Source organism: Leuresthes tenuis, unplaced genomic scaffold (genome assembly GCF_036924035.1).
Source record: "Leuresthes tenuis unplaced genomic scaffold, fLeuTen1.0.hap1 SCAF_1, whole genome shotgun sequence".
Classification (NCBI taxonomy): Eukaryota; Metazoa; Chordata; class Actinopteri; order Atheriniformes; family Atherinopsidae; genus Leuresthes; species Leuresthes tenuis.
This window is the reverse complement of record NW_027325355.1, coordinates 13,182,294-13,196,866: the sequence shown is the minus strand read 5'-3', so window position 1 is coordinate 13,196,866 and position 14,573 is coordinate 13,182,294. Positions and strand designations below refer to the sequence as shown.

Here is a 14,573-nt window from a genome sequence, read left to right as displayed (position 1 = left end):
CAGTTACCTGAAAGCTTACTGCAGTTGCTCCCACCCATCGAAACATTCATAAGTGAAAGGCCAGACTGGCCAACAGGAAGGGAGTGGTTGATATATGTATAGGTCATTTTTGTCAACACACAGGTTGGGGCAGATTGTACTAAGAGGGGTTTTGTTTTCATTATAGTTTTGTCATTGTCTCATTTCAATTTACTCAAAACTTGCTCATTCATATTATTTTACCTTCAGTGATTCTGCTTTTGTTTTGTGTAATAGTTTCATTTACATGCCTTATTGTGTGTCTGCTCTGTTGTGGCCTCACAGCACAGCCAGAGTCGGAGACATCCGACGCAGGCAGATGGGAGCCCTTTAAAAATGATCAAGCAAAAGCAATGCGCAAGCTTGAAGTTATCAAAAATGGCATCAGATGACATCTAGTGGCAAAATTGTTAACATCTCTGTTACAATGCGCAGGATAAGTCATTTTCCGCAGAAAAGAAAAATACTGTGGCAGTACATTAAGTAAAAGTTCAATTCATCTGACTGGCGCACACAGCTCTCCTGCTATAAACAAACATATTTAAAAAAAATCTGTGTTCAGTGTCATCATCTGAGTTTTAAAAATGAAGTAGTAGAATTTAAGTGTAATTTTAAGACCCATCTCTCACTGAATGTGTGTAAAACAATACTTGGCATGACTGTTATAACGGGAAGCGACAACCACCTGACAACATGAAACAGAATTTAAGATTAAAAGAACAAATAAATGAATAAATATTTCTGCGACTTGTCAAGACTGTAAAGTGTTTGTAAGTGATTCAAGAAAGTACAAGTGAGTGAGTGTAAGAGCCAAAGGCATCAAAGGCTCAGTGATCGTGTGTTTAGTGATTGAAACTTGGTCCCTGTAGTCCAAAACTCATAAAGCAGCTATTGTGGTACAAACTGCTGAGATCTGAAGATGTGGGATCAAAGCTTGGGGTTAAGTTAAGTTAGTCTGATACCCACAGTGAACAGGCGAGAATGATCAGTAGATAGGACAAATGTGCAGCAGAACAGCTCAGGGTGTTAGAGAGCTGCTTGGGGTTTAGGAAGCAATGAGCTTAAATCCTTGAGAATATCTGTGAACTAAATACTTCCAGGCTTTAACTAAGGAAGATCAAGCAGTTTTAGACTTTAAAAGGGTCTATCGCAGGTCAAAAATCAAAGTGATGAGTGAAAACTTTCAAAAAATAAAGTGAAACTGTCTGGCCAAGAAAAAACGCAGGCTGTAAATGAATGCTTTGAATTTAGGGGGTTGTGGAATTGAAGCTCATGACTGAATCAAGTTTGAAGTCCAGCACTCAAAATCGACCTTGTGATTTGAAATTGAATTAATTTTCAGGTCAAACATGCAAAATAATCGCTGAAAAAAAAAGCTCTCCATGTGTGAGGAAGTCTCTGTGGTGTAGTGGGGTTTTGAGTCCACATGTGCAAGTGATGCAGAGCCTGGTTTAAATCCCTTAAAGCTGTCAGTACTCAGATCATCAAAAAAAAAAATTCCCACTACAGTGGAGGGGAGGCCATGTTCCAAGGAGACAAGTGGAAAGTTATGAGCCCATTAACTTGCTCAATAAACCACTGTTGTCATACATATCCCCGAATAGCCACAATATTCAGAGAAAGTGTTATGATCATAATGTGCCTATGTCATCCCCGTTTAATATGGGTATGATTTATAAATACACACCGACTGGGGTCCCACATAGCATACAGCACTCTCTTAAACCCAGTTCCTTCCCTTGGTGCTACCACTCAGAATAAATGATCTAACATTTTCAGCATGGAAGTTGTTCAGCAAAAAAAATAAAATAAAAAGACGAGCTAAAAAGAAAAGAAAAGAGGATGCGAGGCTCCACGATAAGCTGAAAGTGTACAGTTCAGTGGGTCTGGTTTCCTTTGATTAAGTGTACAGGGAAGATACTTATAATCCAAATCCATCCATTTTCTAAACCCGCTTAATCCAATTTAGGGTCGCAGGGGGGCTGGAGCGTATCCACACCAAGTACACAGTTAAGTTAAGTTCAAATCATCAGAATCTGCAGTTCCAAACAGCCTTTACCGTTACCTGACTGGTAGCTGATAAATTTCTTTTACTTTTGGGATCAACTGCATTGAGAAGGAGGGATATCACAATTTTAAGTCAAGTAGTTTTTCCACTTCAAAGACTCTGAACATGGTTTACAACACTTAGATAACAGTTGATTATCTAAATGTTAATACAGCAGCACAGAGGTGACGATATACAGTATGACATATACATATTTATGCTCTTATCAGAGTTCACAGTCTGCTTTCCTCTGCATGTCAAAAATAAGGTAAAAATACAAGGTGGTACATTTCAATATTTTCAGTCAAATTTGAAGTTATCGAGTAATTCATGTGCCTTCTCATCAGTTTTTGTACACGAATACTTGTGTTTCAAAAATACTTCTAAAATCATAAATGGAGGGTGTGTAAGATGCACCTAGAAGTATTTGGATAGGCTACCTCTTTTTACAGCTCGACAAAACGTTTGAATGGCTATCTGTATAGTATAGCAGAATATATAGTAAATAAGATAATGGTCTGCCTGTCCAATGAATTTCCCATGCACTTTTTCCAAATCTTGGAAAATAATCATGTCGCCCTCTGAAGCCGTATAAGCGGTAATGGTCGCTGGAACTGACAGGTCAGAGAAAGACACAAATAGACCAATCACAGTATGAAACGTCATACTTTTTGCCCTCATTCATCCGTGCCTCTGATCTGGTTAGCTAGCTGCATCGTAGCAGCGTTTTTTTCTCCTTCTAATGAATAAATGCTTTTTTAGAAACATCAAGGAATAGAAAGGTAAGTACCGTGATTGATATGTGACAAGATATTGTGATATATCCCAACTCTGCTTCTTGTTTACCTCAAGCTTTGCTAGCACCCACCCTGTTTAACCTGCAGAGGCTAACAGTTAGCTAGTGAAAGGCTAACTTCTTCAGAGTTTGGCTGCGGTATGCATTGTACAAATGGTTTGATTTAACCTGCAATGACATAAACGATGGAACGTAATGTGAAATAAAGCTTTTGTGGACATATTTTTGTCTTGACAGAGTGGGAGCTCTCGTAGACAATAGGTTGTGAAATGCTACACATGCTAACTTAGCAACGTTAGCAACGATTAGCGAACAAAACAGCTGTAAACATCAGTAACCGTGCTGCCCATACCTTTAAGGAAGCGTTTATGTTGAATTGATTAAGAGTGAAGCGCCATGTCAGTTTTGTGATTTGATATTTCTAAGTGTGTCTTTTGATGTTTTATACACGACGGCAGCATTTGATTAATAATTGACTTTTAAGGTGAGACTTAAGGAAAATCTTACTGTAACCCATGATAGATCATTTTGTTTAGCATTGCTGGTGAATGATTTAGGTTAAATGAGTCGAATGAAACACAATATATAATGAGCATGTTTATAAACCAACGGTATGGATGTGCACATGGCCCCACTTTTGTCCACTCATGGCAGAGTTTGTACTTTTGGTCATGAAAAATGCCACTAAACTCTGCGTTTGGCCCTCAGACATCCATTATGGCTTCTCGAGCAGGTCCAAGAGCAGCAGGCACAGATGGCAGCGACTTTCAACACCGGGAACGGGTTGCTTCTCACTACCAGATGAGGTTTGTTTGTGATCTGTGGCATTTTTTTATATTACTTTTCAGTAACCATGTCCTGTCTTTATATCAATTTCCCCTCCTTTGTTACAGTGTCGCCTTGAAGTCTGAAATACGTAAACTTAACATTGTCCATCTGCTGATCTGGGTGCTGATGGCAGCTCAGGTGAAGACCTTTTAAAGATTTGTGTTTTCTATTTAATTGGTCATTTAACAGTTTTGACAGTGATATCTTTTCTGTCTCAGGTGGCAGTGAGCCAGTTGAGCCTTGTGTCTCATAAGGTGGTGGCCTCTCCGTACCAGTGGGAGTACCCCTACCTCCTGAGCATAGCACCCACCGTCTTCAGCTTCTTGGCGTTGCCTCGTAACAACATCAGCTACTTGGTCATATCCATGATCAGCGCGGGGCTCTTTTGTGTCGCCCCGCTGATCTACGGTAGTATGGAGATGTTCCCTGTGGCTCAGCAGCTGTATCGCCACGGCAAGGCCTATCGCTTTATCTTTGGCTTTTCTGCTGTGACGGTGATGTACCTCGTGATAGTCATCTCTGTGCAGGTGCACGCCTGGCAGATCTACTATAGCAAGAAACTGCTGGACCAGTGGTTCACCAGCACGCAGGAGAAGAAGAAAAAGTGAATTCATCTTAAGATGTACCATCAGTATGGACAAAGAGGATCTTTGAGCTGAGGTGCTATATGTACACCAGCTAAGAGAAGAGATTTTTGGAGGTGCTGCTGTTCGGCATCTTTTTCTATATTTATACTTGACAATGCTGATTTAATTTGTACAAAAATGAGTCTTTTCACAGTGTGATTACTACCTTTTATTCTGTACACGCGTTTTCCTGCCCATCATTAACAACAAACAACTGCAAATGTCTGTTTCAAGCTCATTATTTTGGGTACTAACAGTAAACTCTGCACCTTACCTGGAGGAACATTGACAATATGGGAAAACTGACACTGTATATAGTATATATACATTTGAACTAGGAATCAGTGAGAGACTTTATTTCAAGTTAACAGATCAATAAAAGTACCCCCCCCCCACACACACACACACATTTCAGTAATTAAGGCTTTATAGTAAATACCAAAAACATCTTTGAAACACTCAAACTTGCAATAAGCACTTATAAATGGTACAATATCAGAATCTTGAACTCGACCGTTATTGTGAGAAGTTCGGGATCCGGCGTCGTGCGTAAAATAAATGTAGCTTTGGAGTGGTTCCATTATGTTAAAATGTCAAACTAGTTTGTCAACACCTGTGTGGAAAAACACGATAAAATAAAACTAAATAGAAGAAAAGCATCCCAAGAAATCCTTGTTTGTTTTAATTTTTCACTAATTTCTTTTAACTAATTTTCTTTTTTTTTTTATAAATTAATTAAAAAAAGATCAAATAAAAAATCCTCCCAAAGTATTAACATCTTGTAAATCATGATATAACGCTTCCTCTCGCCTCAGTAATTAAGATAAATTGATAAACAAATACCGGTATAATTTTTTTTCTTCTTCTTCCCCTAAGCATTACATGGTAATGAACAAATGCCATGTTTCACTGAAACGACCGCCATTTGCCTTGTTTGGACAAATAATATCTTCATAGACTGGACTGTCTGACTGACAGTGTTCTTGAGCTCGAGTTATGCATAAACATATTTCCCTTTGAGGATCTGCCGCACCTGGAGAAAAAAAGGAAGCGGACGAGCCGCATGATGAGATTCATTTGTGGCCACGGAAGGCACTTTTAACTGATTCTATGATTTGGCCAATGATTTAAAATCTTACCTTTTCACCAATGGGTCCTTCGGGCACCAGCTGAGACGGCAGCTCATTCTCAAAATTTCTGGTCCCCGGGTCTGCTCCTTTTCTCATCAACAGCTTCACGGCCTCCACTTGAGTTTTGCGATTTTGCAAAGAGCTGACGATGTGCAGAGCCGTGTTTCCACTGAATGTCTTAAAAAACAAACAATTCCCTTGTTACGAACACAGGCTGCAGTCTGTCACAGCAGCTCTTTGAGACTACATCGACATCGGAGAAGAGCCGTACATCAACTGCTCGTATCATTAACACGTACCTTAACATTTACAGCTGCCAGAGATGTTTGCTGGTTGAGAAAAATGTTGAGTAGCTCCACATTTGCCTCTTCAGAAGCCATGTGAAGACAAGTCCGTCCACTTTTCAGATCCTGTGGACACAAAAAGAAAAATAAATGAATATATATCTATCTATACTGTAAACAAAACCCCAAAGTTCAGGGGTCACGTTAACCGAATGTTTTTTTTATTGTTTTTGTGTTTTGTTTTTTTAAAACTGGTCAACAACAGAAAAATCTGAAGGCCATCTGTCATTTTGACAGACTGTAATTCACGCCCTGACCACTTGGTGGCGAGTGAGCATATTAATTAGCTATTGTCTCTCTTGACGCATGTAGTGTTGCTTTCGTCAAAGAACAAATTATGACTAAATATCGTTAACGAACCTTTATCGTGCAATATTGTTGACGAATAAAAACGAGACTAAATGTGGTTTATAAAATAAAAATCTGCTAAAATGTCTTCATTTTTGTTGACTAAAACGAGACGAATTGTTATATCGTTATTTCGTCTTGTTTAGTCGCGTTATTATTTTGCAGTATTTCTGTTTCTTGTCTTTCTGCGCAGTCGCAGGCGACGTCACTTTCTCAACTCGCTCGCGGCATTATTTAGAAGATGCAGCTGCGGTGTGTTGACAAACAACCAACTGACACAGAAAGGGAGCGATGGCCGGCCAGTCGGGACTCGTCGTTACTTCTAACATGTTTGGTTGGTAAAATAAATATGTTGTAAATTCAAATCAGAGCGTCTTCCGTGTCTGGAATGGATGTATTCTTGAGTCTAAAAGGCAACAATAATATAATAATAAGACAATCTTGTTTGAATTGTGAAATGGGTTTGGCTAAAATTAAATTTTGGTTTCATCTATACTACTAAGTAGTTATACTAGATTGACTGGGTTAAAGAGAACTGCATTACTAAAAAGAGACTAAAATACAGTTTACATCGACTAAAATAATAATTCTGACTAAAATGCTCAGACTTTTAGTCGACTGAAACTTGACTAGACTAAAAAGAGAATGAACGTGACTAAAACTAATAAAAAACTAAAATGACAGAATAAAACAGGCCGCCAAAAACAACACTAGATGCATGACCTCGTTGGCTTCGCTAGGGAAAAATGTCACGGCAGCTGAATGTCCAAAGTTTCTTCAAAAAGCCCAATAACGTCGATGACGGTGTTGATAAAAGAGTTGAAAAAATAAATGAATAAATTTAAAAAAGAGGGACTGATGCAGTGGAAGAGGACGGACAAACAAGTAATCAGCCCTCGGCAACTATGGAGCGAGGTCAGGAGGGAGTACAGAGTTCAGTGGGAGCAGGAGTTCTCCTGGCTTAGGAGGGGAAAAAATAAATAATTTAATTAAAAAAAAAGCCAATATGAGGAACGGACTTGTCCGAGGATGCACAAACATGCAGAAATCAGCATTAACTGACCACCAAAGTGTGACGTGTGATGGCACGGTGTGGATTCTCTGTTCAGCTCGTTCGGACTAATTAAAAGTCAATGAAAATTAAATATGTCATTATCATTTTCAAAATTAAAGCGACGGGTGAAAATAGATTATGACGGGATTTTTTCATGACCAAAAGTAAAGCGCAGCTATTATTACGCTATTACTATTACGCTGACCATGACTTAAATCCGTTTAATCTAAGCTTGACCCAAAGTGAACCAAAATGTAAAGCAGCTGTAATAGTCACCTTTGTCCCATAGGAGGCGCCCATGTGCATCAGAATCTTTATACACTCCACATACATGAGTCTCCTCTGCGTCAGCTCTGTTGTCATGTATGAGCAGGGGTTCTCCAGATGACTCATCTCTTTAACAACAGCGTTGTGACACAGGACTGCGGCATGCAGCGAAGTCAAACCTCCACACACACAGATAAGCAACAGTTAATCACAAAGTCATTTACACAAGCCTAATCAGCTTATCGCTTCAACATACTCACCATCGTAGTTGAACATTTCAATGTCAAGTGTTTGGCCGCTCCCTTTTAGGGTCCTGCAAATGCTCTGTGGAAATAAAATGAGAATATTTGTAATAACACTGTTATATGGAGTCATCCCGGTTACCGTGTTTCAATTTTCATCTGACGATGTGCCAAAGGTCCTCAGCGCAGAGGCGTTTAACAGGCTTTGTGTTTAACTGATAAAGTTACAAATTAACAACAGCTAAGCGCCACGTCACCTACGGTAGCGACGTGAGAGTGCGACAACATGGGTTTGAATGAGTACCGAGTAATCTACATGACAGCTGACGGCACAGTCGGTGCCATCTCAGATTAGCTTGGACTGAAAGAGTGAGAGGTCCAACTCTGCACTCACCAGTTTAGCTTCTCAAAAACCAAGGTTTCTCCTGCTGCTTTAAACAATTAGAACCTTATTATATCCCCTGTTGAATGAACGATCAGCCTAAAAGATATACAATATATTGTGGTAAAAGTGTGGGCTGATCGGAAGGAAGTGGCAATAGTTCACTTTTATAACCCATGGGACAAACTAGAGCTAACCAAGCTTGAGGAAATTGAAGGGTAGAATGAAGATAACATAATATGGAATGGTGATTTTAATGGACACAACACCTTGTGGAGGAATAAAAGAACAGATTGGTAGATAACATCAATATTATTTGATGAAAAGAGCTTAGTGTGTCTGAATGATGGAAGTTGCACTCAAGTTGCCTAAAAGAGCACACATCACACCTCTTTTTGTTGAGTTCTACTGGCTACCTTTAGCCGCCCGCATCAAATTCAAGTCACTGATGTTAGCCTACAAAGTGCTTAATGGAACGGCTCCCATCTACTTGAATGTTCTTGCAAAGGCTTATGTCACAACTCGGTCCCTCCGTTCGTCCCAGGATTGTCGTCTAGCAGTGCCTACACCACGCCTAAGACAATCCAAACTCTTTTCATGTGTCGTCCCACGATGGTGGAATGACCTACCAAGCGCTACCAGAACAGGGGCGTCCCTGTCTATCTTCAAGAAGCTCTTGAAAACCCAGCTCTTCAGAGAGCATCTCCTATCCTAGCACTTACCTTTTACTTTAGCTTTCTGCACTTCCCCCTATGCCTGCACCCTATCTCTACTCTGTCACCTCTGACAGAGTCAGACTAGTGGGTTCCTTCTATGTAGTTTATTGTTAGCTTTTTATATAGCTTGTTATATCTTCATTTGTAAGTCGCTTTGGATAAAAGCGTCTGCTAAATACATAAACAATCTGAAAATGTCTGCAAATGCTCTTAACGTAGGTGGGTTCATTGGCTGAAGGTGCAGCTTCCAAGTTATCTAAAGTATTAGTGCTATAAAAGCAAACTGTTCTGACAGATTCCTCAGTGAAAACAAAGGCCTCTGGACTTTATTTCAACTTGCCTTTTCCGTTTTTCGGTGTTGGACAGCTGTTGTGTGAGAAAATCTTGTCTTAGTTATGGTTGTGTCATTTTTTAATAAAAATGTCATAAAAGCACAAACAGATGGAGTATGAAGCTACTAAAATCTCACATATCTGGGTTCAAGTCAGCCGTGAATTTTAAAGGCTTTAAACCAAAATAGAATAGAAAAATACTTTATTCATCTCCCAGTGGGGGAAATTCAAATTAGTCAAGTAGCTCAAAAATCTTTCAATATTTACAATGATTAGAACAACAATAGTAATAATAAATTACTACATAGATAAATAAATAAATAAATAAATAAATTACTACATTAACCACTACAAAAATGAATAAACAAACTTTAAAAACTATAAATTTGAGAAGAACATGTCAGCAGTCACTGTTAAAAAGCCTTATAGCTGTGGGGACAAAGGACCTCCTGAACCTCTCAGTCCTCTGGCCTGACAGGATGCTGTGGAGATTATGTTTATTGTTCTCCAAAACAGAATATAATTCAATTTAAAATAGGATTCAAGTCACACTAAAGACTCTTCAACATCCCTTTGGTCGATGTTCACTGCGTTTGTTTGCAGCAGTCAAGAGTTTGAGGCTTAACAGTTAAAGTTTGAACGGCAACATCGGGAGACAAATTAACTTAACGTTTGCAAGCAGAGATTAAAATCCTTATTCAACAACCATGGCAACAGTGACTCACTGAAACAGCCCACTGCACCGTTCAGGCCAGTGCTTATGAACTCAGGTGGAGATTTTGAAAGCTTGTAAAAGATTAATATTGATCAAACGACAAAAAACAACAAACTCATTTGGTTCAGTAGATCAGTTAGTGTATTTGCCTGAAGTTAACGGAAGTTGTGGGATCAAATAACATTCAGGCAGTTACAAAAAAAAAAAAAACGCAGACATGTGGCGTGTTTCAATGCAAAGCCAGAGAAATACACTCTCTCCAATGCCCTGTACCTCTGTCAGTAAACTCTTTAATAACACAAAAAGTTGTAACATTAAAAAAATTATTATCTAAATTTATAACCTACTTTTAGGGGGGAAAAAAAACGCATTTAAGCCATAAATTCCTAATAATTTATGTTCTGAAATACGCTTATCCAATGCTTATCAGAACATAATGCAAATGCGAGTGCACAACGGTATGTTTTATGCAAAAACTTGTTCACCTATCTTAAATGCCCTCGTTCTTTGTTAACAAAGGCTTTGGTGTTGATCTTGGGGCAAGTTTGTGCAAAAAAATTTTAATTAAAAAGGTAGGGAGAGGCGGGGAACTTATTTGCTAAACAAATATCGAAAAGGTTATGTTGACAAAGCCCACCGCTGTCCCTTTTTAAGTGAAGTTCTCTTGAGTCGGTCTGGAGCAACCACGTATATTTGCATAATTGGACGGTAGCCAAAACAGACAGAGGAGAGTTCTGTGAGCCTATTTCCCGTTAGATCCATCTGCCAGATAAGTCACGCAATCACTGGTGTAATGCCATCGCGACAGTTCAGTTAAGTGCAACCAAAAACAAATTTACGAGCTTCAACTGGTGCGGAATAATTCTTTCTCCAAGCTAAATGGAAAAAAAAAAGTGACGTGTATATATATATAGATATAGATATATCTATATATACACACCAACATTACATAAAACATAAGTAAACAGTGATCATTTTTCTTGCATTTTCTGTTTTTGTGAAGTTGATTTATTTCGTTCTACCCGAAAAACTGACAGCTGCCCGTATCTCTGCCCACTTACTGCGTGCCATAGAGATGAATCACTGACGATATTTTGATCCAGGGTGGGAAAATAAATAAATAAATAAATTGCGAACACGCCCATATTTGAACGTCATTCGCCCAACTGGACTAACAAGCTCCAGGCATAGGTGTAGGCAGTTTAAAATGAAACAAAACCAATCCTCGGAAAGAAAAAAGAAAATCCAACGAACATATTCGTAAAAGGCAAACATTTGCTAAATGTAAACACAAAATTCAGCAGACATAACATTTAAAAACTATATAGCAAAGAGCTACTGCCACACAAAAGCAGGTGGGTAAGGCGAGATAAGTTCCTAGTTTTAATGAATTCATTACCTATTCTGTCACCTCTGCAAATAGCAACTCTACACTAAGTAGAAGGACTTTCCTGTTATATTTATGAATCATTTGTACGTCAGTGTAAACAAATGTTAGCCATTAATGTGGCACCTGCAGCAGTGATTTGATTCCAGAAGGTTTTTCCTTTCTAAACAGTCAGATATAACGCAAGAATTTACCAATATGTGTCTCAGATTTGGAGGTACGTTCAGTGTTCCATGAATGCCTATCCACCTACCTGTAGACTGAGGAGGTGTCCTTTCTCGGCGCACACGTGCAGAGGAGAGCGGCCCCACAAGTCGCGGCTGTTGATCCGCGCTCCGTGGTGGAGGAGATCGCGCACGATCAAGTGCTGATTGGTGGCGGCTGCGATCTGGAGCGCCGTCTGCGCACAAACGACACGACTCAGCGACGGCGATGTGAAATCGACACGTGCGACGCGACACTGAAGCATTCCTACCTGCCCGTTGTGTTCGGTCGTGTCCAGGGAGCCACATCCGGCCATCTTTGCAGCGAGCACGTAAGCAAGAGCCCGTTTGCCTTGAGCCACAGCTATGTGGAGAAACCTGACAGAGAAGGAAACGCAGATAAGAGTATATGAATGTCCTGATAAGTCACTCTTTAGGTGGTTTTAGTGAGGTGCTATTAAAACGTTTCATTTATTCCTGCCTTCATGCTAAATCCTTTTAACTGTGCTTCTATAAGCACATGGTTCTCAGTATTAACAGTTGGCGTTCAGCCAACTCTGAGTAACTGAGCGCTACAGACTCTTAGTTCCAAGTTATATGGGTGTGACGTTCCCAAGGAATTTCTTTTGTTTCCGCACCGTTGTTTTATTTTTATGTCGTGACTAGGAGGGCTTACCTCAGATGTTATCCTGTTTCTCATTTTCATATAAAGCCATTCGTCCCCACTTGCATCCATAACCTTTAGCTTACCGTTTATACTTAGAAATTAGACAGTCATACTCTGAAAAGTGATCAGATGGCTAGATGCCTTTTTTTTTTTAATTTATTTTAAATCCCACTGGCTGTTTGTTTCCATCCTTTATTCAACTGATGATCATTTTTTTTTTTAAAAAGCCCAAGATTACACCTTCTCTCAGTTAGGAGTCGCTTGTTTAAAAAAAGTACTTACGTGTCTCCATCTGAGTCCTGCGTATTCAGCAGCTCAGCAGACAGTCTTTCCACTCTCCGTGCCTCTTGCTGGATTTGCCAGTGGAATAAAGTGATCTTAACCTGAGCAGTCGGAGCGTCTTGTGCCTGCACGGCTGCACATTGCATCGGGTGTTGCATTTGCTGCGGGGTCGTGGGAGTATTTTCGGGAGTCGCTGGGGGGAAGCCGGGGCAGGTATTCGCGTTTACTGGCGCTGGAGGGCTCGGAAGGTGAGGATTTGAGTCAACTTCAATTTTTGGAGATTTGAATTTATGCTCCGAGCTCCATTTCTGAAAAAAAAAGAATCGGTTGCAAACTGATCAACTCATAGAAGATGCAAGCATGTGGCTATCAAGATGAATGCATAGTCTATCTGTCTTAAACAGTTTCAGTTTTTATTTTTAAATCAGTTCTTCCTGTTACTGCAGCAGCACAAAGTTTCTATTGTTACTAAAATTGGACACGAACAAGTTGCTCTTTTTGTTTTTTTTCCCCAGACATGTAACTATCGATGGCAACATTACAAAACTCTGTGTGCTCGTAGACAGCCGTGTTCCTGCTAGCTAACCTGGCGCCGGATCAGCAGCAGCTCTTTCACGGTGTTCTTCTTGTGGACACGTTGAATGGATCCCGGTGATCCGAGATCAGCAAGCAGACAGCCTGGAAAAGACATTCAAAGTAAATAACAGTAAGATACTGTTATTTACTGGCTGCAAAGATGAAGGATCTCACTCGTACTTTCACACAATACTACATATTGTATTACAATGCGAGGGGATAGGATAACTGTAGGGTTTACATAACTCAGCTCAAGTATTTTTGCTCCATTCAAATTTAACACAGTATCATGTATTGTTGTGCAACATCATGTAATGTCTTATACTATAAATAGCCATATTGCATCTGGAACAAACCACTGGTAAGATTTGTGGTGGGAAGTTAAAACAGGTTATGATATATGGTTTTAACTCTCAATAGATTTCCACAGATGCACATATGTGGGCGATGCAGGAGCTTTTTTTTTTTTTCTTTGTACACATGCATGACATGTCCTCTTTATTTTTTGTTGTACATTATTCTAAATAAAAAAAAAAGCTACTAATTAGTTCCCATGCTCTTCTGATAAAGATAAAATTGTTAAAATTGTAAGGTCCACTTCTGCATTTGAGTGCTGCACTTGCTGGAACTTGGATTTTTCACCGGAAAGTTAAAAAAAATCTAATTAAAACAGGCCAAAATCTCAGAGAACACAGACTTCTGCATTTTTATTCACCCCCCCTCCCTCCCTAAATATACCTTACTTTTACACATAAGAATATTCCATAACAACATTTATCAATACCTTTAGAGCTTTGTTAGGTCAATCATTTCTTCTATTTGGTCAACAAAAGATCGACTGATGAACATTTGTAGTGACCAGCAACACCTGCACTTTGTAAAAATCTCTTAGGTGAGTATGAGAGTGTGTGTGTGTGTGTGTGTGTGTATGTGTGTGTGTGTGTCCATCTATGGCTATGCTGACAGAATTAACTTATCGTCTGTTAATGGGTAGCCACAGTTATTTGCTGTTCTGTTATGCACTGTTCACAATCGGATCCTATTCAAACTTCTGACCAATACTGTCAGTTTATCTCGCATATACACTTACACTCACATCCTTTATAACTGTTGTTGCGTTCACTGACATACCGCAAACACAACCTGATTTCATATCCTATCACAAATTATTAGCTTGATTTGATAAAGAAAAGAAAAAAAAACTCCGTTTTCCATGTAAACTTGAAATAAGGTTGAAATTGTACTCTGAAACATACGACTGCTTTTATTAAGCACGCATTCAACTAGGTGAGTACTAATCGAAAGCTGCGACTTCCTCATTCCCGACGTTTAAAACAACTCATGATTGATCACAATGATTAAAAAAAGATTTACACACGAGATTAAAATGTCAAGCATTTAAAAACTCCGATACGGACTCTAAAAACAGACCTTCGTTGTTGTAGATGAAGTGGGTGCCCCCTGACAGAATGTGGCCCTTGTTCTCGTTCCCTCTTGGATCCAGCATGACGACGGAGTCATACATTGACGCTCCGCCAACGAATTTCTCCGCTCCGTCCGTCCCACGCACTCACCTGTTAGGTAACACAGACTGTCAACATAAATCTTAATAA

At 39.4% G+C, this 14,573-nt stretch overlaps 2 protein-coding genes across 2 annotated transcripts; one reads left to right on the top strand and one right to left on the bottom strand.

The window, feature by feature from the left end:
* The first annotated feature begins 2,729 nt into the window (after positions 1-2,729).
* On the top strand, positions 2,730-4,536 carry jagn1b (jagunal homolog 1b). The gene is made up of 4 exons (XM_072378011.1): positions 2,730-2,847; positions 3,570-3,667; positions 3,755-3,827; positions 3,908-4,536. Exons 2-4 carry the CDS (start codon positions 3,579-3,581, stop codon positions 4,295-4,297), a joined length of 552 nt encoding a protein of 183 aa, XP_072234112.1. The 5' UTR covers positions 2,730-2,847; positions 3,570-3,578; the 3' UTR covers positions 4,298-4,536.
* Positions 4,537-5,045: 509 nt separating this feature from the next.
* nfkbiz (nuclear factor of kappa light polypeptide gene enhancer in B-cells inhibitor, zeta) lies at positions 5,046-14,511 on the bottom strand. The gene is made up of 10 exons (XM_072377491.1): positions 14,392-14,511; positions 12,971-13,062; positions 12,385-12,692; positions 11,708-11,813; positions 11,486-11,632; positions 7,719-7,782; positions 7,468-7,637; positions 5,745-5,855; positions 5,455-5,622; positions 5,046-5,348 (listed from the first exon to the last, which is right to left on the bottom strand). Exons 1-10 carry the CDS (start codon positions 14,483-14,485, stop codon positions 5,310-5,312), a joined length of 1,299 nt encoding a protein of 432 aa, XP_072233592.1. The 5' UTR covers positions 14,486-14,511; the 3' UTR covers positions 5,046-5,309.
* Between the last annotated feature and the right edge of the window lie 62 nt (positions 14,512-14,573).

Excerpts from the sequence above, each read along its gene's own strand:
- nfkbiz (XM_072377491.1), bottom strand. The coding sequence starts at position 14,485 with ATGTATGACTCCGTCGTCATGCTGGATCCAAGAGGGAACGAGAACAAG. Across the intron at positions 11,814-12,384 it reads CAGGACTCAGATGGAGACAC|GTTTCTCCACATAGCTGTGG; the intron begins GTAAGTACTTTT and ends CTTCTCTGTCAG. Across the intron at positions 11,633-11,707 it reads CGACCGAACACAACGGGCAG|ACGGCGCTCCAGATCGCAGC; the intron begins GTAGGAATGCTT and ends GTTTGTGCGCAG.
- jagn1b (XM_072378011.1), top strand. The coding sequence starts at position 3,579 with ATGGCTTCTCGAGCAGGTCCAAGAGCAGCAGGCACAGATGGCAGCGAC. Across the intron at positions 3,668-3,754 it reads GCTTCTCACTACCAGATGAG|TGTCGCCTTGAAGTCTGAAA; the intron begins GTTTGTTTGTGA and ends CCTTTGTTACAG. Across the intron at positions 3,828-3,907 it reads GGGTGCTGATGGCAGCTCAG|GTGGCAGTGAGCCAGTTGAG; the intron begins GTGAAGACCTTT and ends TTTCTGTCTCAG.